Below are 12,621 nucleotides of genomic sequence, written 5' to 3'. Positions count from 1 at the left end.
CTGGTGCCTGGACCAGGGTCTCACAGGTGTTTGGTATCTCTAATATGCCTTACGACTCTCCTCTTTCTCTAATACCTCCTTTTCCTCCTCTGCAACAACCCAGATTCACCTCCGTTAATGGTGTGGTAGTTATTTGCTATATTTAAGTTTTATACATTTAACCACAGATACATATTTATTTTTCTATTTACCTACGATAAATTGCAGTCAAATTCAATAAATTACTGAAATAGTTGCATTTACAAGTATAATTATTTCTTCCAATTTTGTTTGTGACACAAATCATTTTATCCAACATAATGTAGTTCTCATTCTCTCAGAATAAGACTTTTGGATAAGTATGATTCAAATAGCTGAAAAGTATGATTTATTTTTGCAAGAGAGCAGCCTTGTCGTTTACAATGGGTTTTCTGGTTGAAAATTTCTCTCCCTGTGGCAACATACCCTATTTTACATTCTCTCTGACTCTGTAGATAGCCATGACCTTACACGACATAGCTTTCCCTTTTCATCTTTACTTTTTATAAAGTTTAATTTATGATTTTTTTCCTTTTATATAGCTTAAAGATGGCCCTTTAGCTGAAATTTCACCTTTAATTTTATTTATTTCTTTGCTGTAAACTTCATTAATAATTTCTATCTTTAAATTACTTTCAAATATACAATAGAAACACAGCAGGAATCGATGTCCCACAATCTTGTGTTTTTCTTTTCCTTTTCACCATTTATAATCACCCTATCCTAAGCTGCCTTGCAGCCGGTAGTATGAAACAATTTCACTTTTTATATGGGTCAACAAAAAGCCAAATGTAATCAGAGCAGTATAAAATGAGATGCGTTCAGCACAGATGCACTTTTAAATGAATTCTATAAAATACACTTATTTAATTTACGCTTTGGAATGCCCATTTCTGTCAGCAAAATATGACTATTCTCAGCAAGCTGCCACTACGGAGGCAAAATCAAGAGATTGCTGTGTTAATTTCAGCACTTCAAAGGTGACAAAGAGACTACCCACAATGAACCCTTAATTACATTTTCTCTCTTTTCAGTATTCACATCACCAGGCTTTCCTCTGAAACAGTAATAGACAGAAAAACATTGCAGGAAAAATGGAGTCTTTCAACTTGTTAGGTCTTCAATAGTTCTTATCCCCAAATCATTGGCAAGGGTGGGGAAAAGGATGCATTTAACAAGCATTCGATAAACTGCAATCAGTCAGGACAGAAATACAGAATACATACCTGGCGGAAGAGAGAGATATTTGAAAGGGACAATACATGGTGGTTATGAATATGCATTTGCTATATACTTAAGCTTGATTTTCACTGTGGGCTGACAAATTGGTGCCCCGAGGGGTGATGAAATAGCCTGCTGTTCTTTATTCCAGAACAAGCTGCAACCACACATTTTGTTTTTCGCTGCTTGGCACATGCCTGTCCCTAAGAAGACTAAATCAGGAACTCACCAAGTTGTATGGCACCACTGTTCAGTGTGAACAAAAGACAAATCAGAGCTTGTATGTTTACATAGACTCCTTTTTTTCCCCTTCTCACCCATTTGGGTTAAAATGCTTTGTAGTATTTTGTAAAAAGAAACATACAATTAAACAAAAATGCTCATTTTAAGGTAAGTTCAGCTCTAAAGATAGGTTTATTGAATAGAGATTTTAACTTGTGAAGTTTAGTTTTTAGGGGCATGCAATGTGCATATAACACAGACCTGTCACCCTCACGTGTGTATTAATATGTTAGTCCATAGACTATCTCCAGCTGTTTTACTGCCACTACTTCTGATATTTCACATAAGCGAGATTGGGAACAAGATGTTTACTATTGATCACATAGCAAGTAGCAATGTATATATGCCTCTCTTATCATTTACATCTTTAGGAGTTTGAGCCACAGGTTTTATTTGTTTGTTGGTTAGCCTGTCTGTGTTCATTATTGCTAATTTCCAATTATTTGTAGACCCTAAGAGGACACAAATTAAACTCTTTCCCACTTTGGCCAGAACATAGGTTAGTACCTGCACTTGGTAGTAGAGGTTCAGTAAAACTGTATCAAATCAAATTGAACTCACTTGATAAAGCTCATTACAGTAACTGTTAGTCTAAGGGTATAAAGGAAAAGGAAAACAACTGCTGATCATGTTTTAAGCAAAATTTTTTGTGAACTGGGGAAGTGACTTCAGTATTAGACTTTTTTTGGTAGTATAGAAGTGATATTCTTTGTTTTAATTTAGTTATATAGTATTCCTTTTATTCAATTAATTATATATCATTTAAAAATAACTTGTAAATGTAAAAGTTTGAATAGTTTACTTTTTTTGTTTTAGACTTCATAATTAAATAAAATATACTAAAGCTTGTAGTTTCTCATATAAATCTGTTTGAGAAAATTGATTTGAGTTTTATTTAAACAGTATATTTCATCTAGCTTATGCTATATCTAAAAAGTAGAGATGAGCTAAAGACTTAAAGATGGAAAAACAAAAATTATAAACAATTAGAAGAAGATATAGGATAATATTTGTATTACCTCAGGTGGGAAAGAATTTCTTAAGCATGAGCTCAAAAGAAATACAGACCGTTAGTCAAAAATCAATAGTTTTGACCTAATTTGATCATTCCACAATGTGTACTGTATCCAGACATCACGTGGTACCCCATAGATACAGTAGGCCCCCCTTCTCCACTATCTCACTTTCTCTAATTGCAGTTACCTGTGGTCAGCCACAGCATGAAAATATTAAGACAGTTTGAAAAGGATAGAGAGATGGAGACAGAGAGAGAATGAGTATTCACATAACTTTTATTACAGTATATTGTCATAACTGTTCTATTTTGTTATTATTGTTGTTAATCTCTTACTATGCCTAATTTATAAATTAAACTTTATTAAAGCTATGTATATATAAGAAAAGCATAGTATATATAGGATGCTGTACTATCCGTGGTTTCAGGTATCTACTGGGAATCTGAGAACGTTTCCCTCGGGGACAAAGGAGGACTGTTATATATACAATTATTATTCATTAACTAAAAATGAAATAAAAATATATAGACTGTCAAAAGACATCACAGACAAACTGGAAGACAAAATACTGCCTAGGAGAGGATATTTGCGAACAGGTAATAGTCAAGAGATTAATATCCAATAAATGAGTTAAGACAAATTAGTTTTTAGGAAAATAGGTAAAGCAAATGATGGAGTGAGTCACAAAACAAAGATGGTCAATAACCATAGTAAGAGGTGCTCCCTTGTTAATAATTATAGACATGCAAAAATGCAAGCCCAATTGATACCACTGTTTACTCATAAGATCGCCGAAACCTCACATGTCAAACAATGCGACGTCTAAGCGAGAGTGTAAGAACACGGGAATTCTCAACTATTGCACTTGGGAGGGTAAATTAGCACTATTTACCTATACAGCAGGAATCCACAGTGCTTTCTCAAAGGTCCAGATAGTAAACATTTTAGATGTTGAGGGTCATGAGGCAACACTGATATTATGCGGGTACTTGTATAATCATTAAATTATAGAAACCCTTTTCAGCTCACAGGTTGTATCATGCAGGTGGCGGGCTGGATTTGGTATCTGGGCTTGCAGGCCCCTGGTATAAGAGCAATTTGGGCAGTACGTAAGACCTAAGCATTCTACTTTTGGACACATATCCTAGAGAAATGCACATAAGTGGGCACAATACATACATGTATTTCAGCATTATAAAAGCACAACCTTGGAAAACAGCCTAAATATCCATCAGAAAGGGAACTGATAAACAAATATGGCATATTCAGAGTCTGTGAAGTACTATACGGCTCTCTATAACGATGACCAAATTAGCTTCATGTGTAGTAAGATAAAAAGATCTCAGAAAAAAATATCTGGTGAAAAACTTAACTGCAGAATATATGTTGAGTTTGATACCATTTATTCTAAAAATTGCTGCTACAAATAATTGATAAGGAGGGAAACACAAGATCATATGTAACTTGGCCCCAGCATGGGCTTACAGGGAGATAAATACGTATTACCAGACCACTCCCCCAGGGATGGCCATCAGTTGACTGGAACAGTGCTTTGCAAACTAAGAAAACTTAATATTAATCTTCACAATTTTGGGTATAAAATGTTTTTAGATGTTAAGCTCAAGTTTAAAATACTATAGGTATACATATATATACACACATATATACATATATACACATATTATATACATATATACACATATACACACATATACATATATACACATATTATATGTATATATTATATGTATATATGTGTGTGTGTGTATATATGTGTGTGTGTGTGTATATATATATATTTTTTTGAGACGGAGTTTCACTCTTGTTGCCCAGGTTGGGGCGCAATAGCATGATCTCAGCTCACTGCAACCCCCACCTCCCAGGTTCAAGTGATTCTGCTGCCTCAGTCTCCTGAGTAGCTGGGATTACAGGTGCCCACCACCATACCTGGCTAATGTTTTGTATTTTTAGTAGAGATAGGGTTTCACCATGTCAGCCAGGCTGATCTTTAACTCCTGACCTCAGGCGATCCACCTACCTCAGCCTCCCAAAGTGCTGGGATTACAGGAGTGAGCCACCGTGCTGGCCCTAAATACTATATTTTGAATGGATGCATATATGTGTGGGAAACCTGTGCATTCCATTGATTTTAAGATGCACATTTTCTTTCACCTTTTAAAAACTCTGAAGTAGGGATGCACCTTATCCTCTATGTGTATAGTTTGTTTTCTCTTTAGTGTTACACAAACTGAGTCTTCTTATGAATGTCAGAACGTTACATTTAGTGAAATATGTTTCAAAAATTGGAAAAGGAATTAATATTAAAATTATCATAGTCATTGCCTGGGAGAAGAGGTGTAAGGAAGGAAAGAAAGAAGGAAGAGTGGAAATTAATTCAGGAAGTGGCATAAATGATACCCTAATAAATGGTACTTTACTTGTAAAAATTAAAAATATCTGAACATAATATAAATTTAACATTTATTAATATATGGCTTTACATGCACAAACCGTCTTATCTACACTTAAAGGGGTTGTTTTGGAGCTCTAAAACATCCTCAGAAATACAGGGTTAACTCACAGATACATGACAACCTTGGAAAGCGGGTGTACTGTGAATGATTATCCTCACTTTCCGATACAAACAACAGAGAGGTCAGGGAAGTTATCTGATTCTTCAGAAATCAGATATCGAGTGACCAGCAGAGCTAGAACCTGAATCTGGATTTTTGGACTCCAATTTCATAGTCTTGTACGACACCACATTGACCAAACTGTTCTCGTTAACATGTAGATGTCTGAATTCTCAATTGCTTTACAGACTTTTAAAAAAGTGTGAATAAAAGAACAAATTATTTCAATTTTCAGTTTTAACTTACAACTGTTTTTTGAAAATTGCAATTAAAAAAGTTAGAACAGATGTTTTGGGTAGACACTTAAATCAGTAAACGGAAAGAGTGGAATTAGAGATTGGTTTTCATCTTGTGCTCTGTGGATTCCTAAAGCCTCAGGTGAACCCCAGGAGTCCTTGGATGAACTTTAAGTGTTTTATAACCAATGCCATATTTTAGCCCATAAAGAAGATTTAAATTACCCGAGCAGGCTATATACCAGTTTTAATATTTTATTTTATCATATCAGTTACCCCAGTAGAATTCTCACTTGAAAAAATATTACTTTACTAAATAATTTAATAGGCTAGTTTTTTTTCTTCCAGCTTTCATATTTTGTGCCTCTGATTTAAGAATCAAACGAGTATCTGAGTGTGAAACATTTTCAGTGAGGAAAGTAAATGATTATGTTGCTTTCTTAGGAAAACAATTAGGTTGATTACTATAAAATAATTAGATTGATATTCCCTGACATAGATGATTTCAATCAAATCTATCCTGCATTTAAGCCACAATCAACAGTCTGAGTAATTCCATAGTTTTAGAGTAATTTAAACACATAGTGCTTAATAAACTTAGTTGAATGCGTGAACGATGAGTAAATGGATGAATGAATAAATGGCACAGGCTTAAAAGTCCTGGAAGGGAAGATGCAAAGACCTCAGGGCTAAGTGTTGTGCAAACACCAGCACAGCCAGATTCGGCTCTGCAAGCCAGGCTTCCATTCCTGCTGCACAATGTTCCTGTCTTTTGTGAATGTTTTACAAGTCAGCTCCATGTATAAAAAGGCCAAAACTATGTCTACGTAGTTCTACTGTTTGAGTCCGTGACTTCACATCACGTAACAATGCATTCTCATAAACTTTGCAGTGGACATATCTTAGTTTGGAAAGCCTCTGTGTGTTTATAGCAAACACAACTTCTAAGTTATATCTTGTTTATCAAGGACTTATTTCATTCATGGATATTTAGAATTAAAACTGACCTTAGAGATTATATATACTTTGTTTTATGGGAGTGATTCTTTGGCAGCAGTTTGACTTGACAATGACATTTTTCAGACAACTTTAAACTTCATTATCCAGGGAAGCAGTAATAAGTAGCTGCAAGACTAAGGGTCAAATCTAGATCAGACAGACCTGGGAACACTCTGGTCTTATTTACTTTCTATGTGACACTGGATAAATCACTAAACTCTTCCGAGCCTCAGTTTTATCATCTGTTAACTGGGAATACTATCTAATTGGGTGTTCCAAAGATTAGCAATAATGCGGTAAGATATTTTGTAACTGTAAGACATATTGCCAAAAACAATAGTAGTAGTTGTTTTTATTTCTTGTGTTCCTGATAAAGGGAAACATTTGAGCCCTCAACTTGGAACTTCTAATGTAATATTACAACTTAGGTTTGCTTCTTAAATATGAACAAATTTATTACATAGAGATGTGCATTTGGTATTACATTCCTTCGTAAGCCATAGGCTGCATTTCATAACATTTTTTCTTTGTTTTTAATGGAAGTACATTGAAGAGAAAAATCTGCTTGTGTGACAGAAGTCGGTTCTTACTGGACTTTGGTATTCCACTTTCCTGTGCTTTTACAATATTTGCAGCGATGTGTTTTATTTTTTTCCATGTGTTTTTTCCAGTCGCACATAGCACAAAAACACTGTGCTGATTTCTAATTAACTGACTGCACCCCTGAGGTCTACAGCTTCTGTCTTCAGTTTAATTACAGCTGTGAAGAGGATGCAGTGAAATTGAAGACAGTGTCTCTACATGAGAAAAAATAATAATAATGGAATTCCGGTTTGATCCTGAGATCATCTAGGTGTGAATGCTTGGGGATACTTAAATTGGTATGTAAATGTGAGATTTTCATTTTGTTCTATCTTGTTTTCCCTCTTGCAAACACTGGTACCTGATGGAGAAAATTTCTAACTTAACAAATCAAGCAGTTCTTTGGTGTGTAGAAACTTAGAATGGAAGGAGGGATCTCATCCAACCAGACTAGTCTGCATTAGTCCTTTGGCTCCCATTTTGAAATTGACCCAATAGGTCAAATATCTGTTGATGCTCATCCCATTATAAAATCCAAGATATAATTGAAAAGAAATGCTAAACTCACCAGAGTGGCAAAAAGGTGATAGAGAATGAAATAGATGGCAACTACAGGTGCCCACATATGTCCCACAGCATTTAGAGTTTGGTCCATTACGTCCACCCATCCTTCCTGGGTGAGGATCTGGAACATGGACATAAATGCCTAAGAGGAAAAGAACAAAGGTATTAATACACTAGCTTTAGGCTTGCATACAACTTCAAATTAGCATGTGATGTTTGAAGACTTTGATCTCAATATTATTGATTTTTATCTGATTGATCAGGGCAAGAACAGTCTTGATTCAACACATAGGAAAGATATGAGACTAAAGATCTTAAAAATGTGATATTTAACTATTAGATGTAGAATAAGAAAACAATTACCCTGAATTAAAATTAGTTTTGTTGGCAGTAAATACTGTTGAGCAAATTAGAAACAAATTCAAGATCTTTGATTTTTGCCATTAATTTTTTTCCTTTCAGCAAGCTATCTAACATTTTCAACAGATTACTTTTTTTTGTTCCTGCTGCTAAGAGAAACTTATTTTTATAGTGAATTACATTTGTCTAAAGCATATAAAAGAGCAATAACCTTAATTTTATTTTTATAGTACCCATCTATCATATTATTTTAGCTATCATATTAAAAACATGTGACTCTTTAAAAAATAAATATTTCTAAGTGATATTGCCACTTTGAACAGCTTAAAGAGAAACACATTTTTCATGATTTTAAAAAAGTTTCAAGGCACAGGGGCAAGATCACTGAAGAAACCAAGACCCCCCCCCAAAAAAAAGAAAAAAAAAAGAAAAAAAAATAGAGCATTCCAACAAAAGCCAGCCAAGCTAAAAGTCTCATAGTCTTTCTGCCAAGATCTTTGACTAGTTTCATTCTTACATATTTTTCTAATTAAATATATGTGTATCCATGAATCTCCAACTCATGTATCCTATACACGTTAGTAGTCAATAAATACTTTTTAATGAGACTATGATGATATCTGGAACAAGCTGCCCATTGGAGTCTAATGACTCTTTAGAAACATCTTTATAGGCTTAAGTACAATAAAGACATAAATTGAATTCTCGGATATTGGGATTCCAATAAATAAAGTCCAGGATAATGCAAAGATGGACTGAGACCAAGACAGAAACCCAGTTACACTAGACTAGAGGACCTAAAGATAGACCTAATCTGGTAAAGATGATCTAATCTGATTCCTTTTTTTTTTTTTTTTGAAGATAAGGAAAATGATGCTCACAGATGCCAAGTGATTATCCCAAAGTCACTCTATTAGTTTCTGGCACGGATTGAAGTAGCACCAGGCATTAGGACTCCAAAGTGAGTACTTTTCCAAAAAGTGCATCCTGCATTCAGTGAAGTCTACCCAGGATCTATGCAGGCATAGTTACATAGTAATCTGAGTATAATTGTCACACTTGATCTTAGCCAAAAGGCTGAGAAGTGACCTGAGTGCAATTTCCTTCAGTAAGGGTAATAAACTTCCTTAGAAGTACACTGTTCAAGGCCCAGAACACAGTGGACCTATTTGAAAAAGGAGCAATTAATTGTTAAATGAACCACGAACTAGAAGATAAGTTCTTCCACTTACCCTTTGTGTGCAAAGTAATTATCTTTACCTTGAGTTGATTTTTCTGTAATCTCATTATCTTACAAAGTGTTTTGTTCATGAAAGTATGAAGTATGTTGTTATTGATTCTTGACCCCAGCACCACCAAGGGCAATATACTATTTTTCTTGCCATGGTGCCAAAGAGACGGCCACTCTCTGCAAAAAGGATTCCTTCTAAAATTGCTTTTGAGAATTTTTCAACACATCATTTATCCTTATTTCAGAAGTTATCACTGAGGGCAATTATTTTTTTCCTGTATTTTTTTTCTCTTGAATATTTATTGTATCCAAAGGTGAGGAACACAAATTCCAAAGATGATTTCCTTAAAAATATGAGATTGCTGTATTTTTTTTAAATGAAGGTGTCAGTGTGAAAACATGTACATATCCTAAAGATTCAACAGCAATAGGTGAAGAGTCAAAATGCCTGCCAGTATAAAAGAAATTTCACTGGACATGGCTTTCTTTCCCCAAAAGCAGTAGAACAGCTCATGATGAAGCCCAACAGATTTATTTTGGTATCTGGAGACTTAAAACGTAGGTGCACCTTTCAGCTGTCTTGGGCATGAACCAGCTGATGTTTTTTTCATCTGCTGCATTACATTCGATCAACACAGCTATCATGTGGTCAGTAGATGCTCGGGAACGTGGAGCTATGGGATTGTAATCTGTTGTCGTGAGATAAGCAATGTGGGCAAGAACGCTGGGGTTATCCTCTTTTCATTTCAGAGTCTCAGGAGAAAAAAAAATCTAATTTCCACACAGCTCAACCACCTGAAAGCTCATATTGTGAGATGCACTAAATTATATTTGCGAACAAAGCTTTTTGTGACAGTGGGATCTGTGTGTTTCTAGCTGCTGAAATGAATAAACCAATGAAAGGTAGTGCCAACGAATACTTCTATTAGAGGCTGAAAATTAACTTGTGTCCTGCTTGAAGGGTGCCTTAACAGTTTTGTTGAGATTTTTATCCAGAAATTTAAATTCAAATGATAGCGTGCTTGAGATAGTGACTCAAGTGCACTTACTGACTTACATTGTCTGTTGGGTCTGTGCTCTTTATTTATTCAAACAAGGATTATTAGTGGCTCCTAAAGGTCTGATGCATTGGGGATTGAGTGGAGTAAGACATGGTTTCTTCCCTTAAGAACTGTATAATTGAGAGGGGAAGAAAAAGATGAACAGGATCAATTCTCAAAAAGGAAGAATATTGGCCGGGCGTGGTGGCTCATGCCTATAATCCCAGCACTTTGGGAGGCCAAGGTGGGCAGATCACTTGAGGTCAGGAGTTCCAGACCAGCTGGCCAACATGGTGAAATCCCGTCTCTACTAAAAATACAAAAATTAGTTAGGTGTGGTGATGGGCACCTGTAATCCCAGCTAGTCGGGAGGCTGAGGCAGAAGAATTGCTTGAACCTGGGAGGCGGAGGTTTCAGTGAACTGAGATTGTGCCACTGCACTCCAGCCTGGGCAACAGAGCAAGACCCCATCTCAAAACAAAAAAGAAAATAAAAAGAAAGGGAAGAATATTAACTATGGTGTGTAAGCAAAATATGGTAAAACTACTGAGGGGCAACAGAGAAGAGCCAATTTAGTCCTCTTGGGTGAATCAAGAAAAGTTTTGGGAAAATGAGAGCAACTGACCTCAGTATAATGCAGAGGAGTAGAGTTTCAGTGGAAAGAAGGCAGAGAGGAAGGTGCTTCTCTGAACTACCTATTAGCATGTTATTCCATTTTTCTGCCCTGATCATTTTATTTTCTTTACTGGTTTCCACCAACTCTTTACAAATTAAGAAAACTCATCTTTTATCTGCCATGTATGTTCAATGCATTTTCCCCTATACATTTCTTACATTTTTGCAAAGATCAGTTTTACATTTCAGTGTGGTCTAATTTGTCATTCCTTTTAAGTGTTTTTATTTTGCTTAAAAAGACTTCTCTCACTGCATGATTAGACAGAAATTTACCCGTGGTTTTATGCAGTAGTTTTACACTTTCTTTGTTTTATTATTTTAAACATGTTGAACCTGAAGTGGCTGTTTAAATCAGTTTAAGTCTGAAATTTATTTTGGTATAAGTAATGAGACAGGAATTTTTTGTTTTCACTTCTGATGGTGTTACGCCTATCCCTAGTTAGGATTTCTTGATTTATCCACTTCAGATATAGACTTCTGCTATGATATGTGAAGATTTCATTCAGCCACAACACCTCTCCTCACTTCCCTTAACCAATTCTAAATTTGTATGTAAATCTCTATTTCTTTTTCCATCAAACTAGAAAGACTTGACCCCTTCCAGTGTGAGATGAAGTTATTACCACTGCCACCTGTCAGGTCACCTTTTCTCTCTGCTTTCATTTTCCATCTTGTGTCGTGTATACATTTACATCCTCAAGTTTCACTATATATATATAGATAGATAGATATAGATAGATAGATAGATATAGATATAGATATTTTTTGAGACGGAGTCTCGCTCTGTCACCCAGGCTGGAGTGCAGTGGCACAATCTCCGCTCACTGCAAGCTCCGCCTCCCGGGTTCCTGCCATTCTCCTGCCTCAGCCTCCCGAGTAGCTGGGACTAGAGGCGCCCGCCACCACACCCGGCTAAATTTTTGTATTTTTAGTAGAGACGGGGTTTCACCATGTTAGCCAGGATGGTCTCGATCTTCTGACCTCGTGATCCGCCCACCTCGGCCTCCCAAAGTGCTGGGATTACAGGTGTGAGCCACTGCGCCTGGCCAGACAATATTTACATTTGTTTTTTTCCATCGTAATTGGGTCATCTGTGCTTCTCAGCAAGTTGACAATCAACATGTTGATAGTCAATGTTTCCTATGAAAACATTGCTCACTGTTGGTCGAGGTAATGTTCTAAAATTATACTTTCCCCTCCAAGACTCTGATATAATGACATGTAAGGTATTAGACAGTAAATGGTCAAGGTTAAATGGAACCTTTCTTACTTTCCATTAATTGCTCAGAATCTGGGCCAATTTAACTCACGCTATTTGAGCCATTGTTAATGCAATTTTTGGTTTGGTTTTGTTTTTGCTGAGATTTTCTGTTTCTCACATGTCCTATTGGGAAAATAAATATATTCTTTCTTTCTTCTACCTCGAGTAGCTTCCATATTCTCACGCATTACACTTATCATTCAGAATAAACCCTTCTTACTATTCTACATATGTTCTTCTTTAAACCATCAATTGCCCAGAAACCATTTGATTCTTACTCTCATAGATAGTGTTCTTGAGGTCCTCTTACTACCTGTTCTAATTTGAACTAATTTTTTTCTAGACTGGTTCCACAGTTGCCATAATTTCCACTTTTAACACTTTTATCTAGATCTTTTGTTCTTTCTAATACAGTGGCAGAGAATTATTCCAAATATCTCATCCCACTCATTAGTGTCCTTTTTCAATTTATCAACCAGGTTTTCTTCTCTGTGTTTTACTGT

General features: G+C 35.7%; 1 protein-coding gene across 5 annotated transcripts in view; it reads right to left on the bottom strand.

The window, feature by feature from the left end:
- The window catches only part of LOC105478008 (sodium leak channel, non-selective), a 369,785-nt gene that overhangs the window by 132,856 nt on the left and 224,308 nt on the right, over nucleotides 1-12,621 (bottom strand). For all 5 annotated transcript variants that reach the window (XM_071081072.1, XM_071081074.1, XM_071081073.1 and 2 more), the window contains one exon: nucleotides 7,556-7,693. In XM_071081072.1, the coding sequence (XP_070937173.1) occupies nucleotides 7,556-7,693 (138 nt within the window). The remainder of the gene's footprint in view (nucleotides 1-7,555; nucleotides 7,694-12,621) is intronic.

The sequence above is a fragment of the Macaca nemestrina genome, chromosome 16 (genome assembly GCF_043159975.1).
Source record: "Macaca nemestrina isolate mMacNem1 chromosome 16, mMacNem.hap1, whole genome shotgun sequence".
Classification (NCBI taxonomy): domain Eukaryota; kingdom Metazoa; phylum Chordata; class Mammalia; order Primates; family Cercopithecidae; genus Macaca; species Macaca nemestrina.
This window is presented reverse-complemented; position numbering and strand designations above follow the sequence as displayed.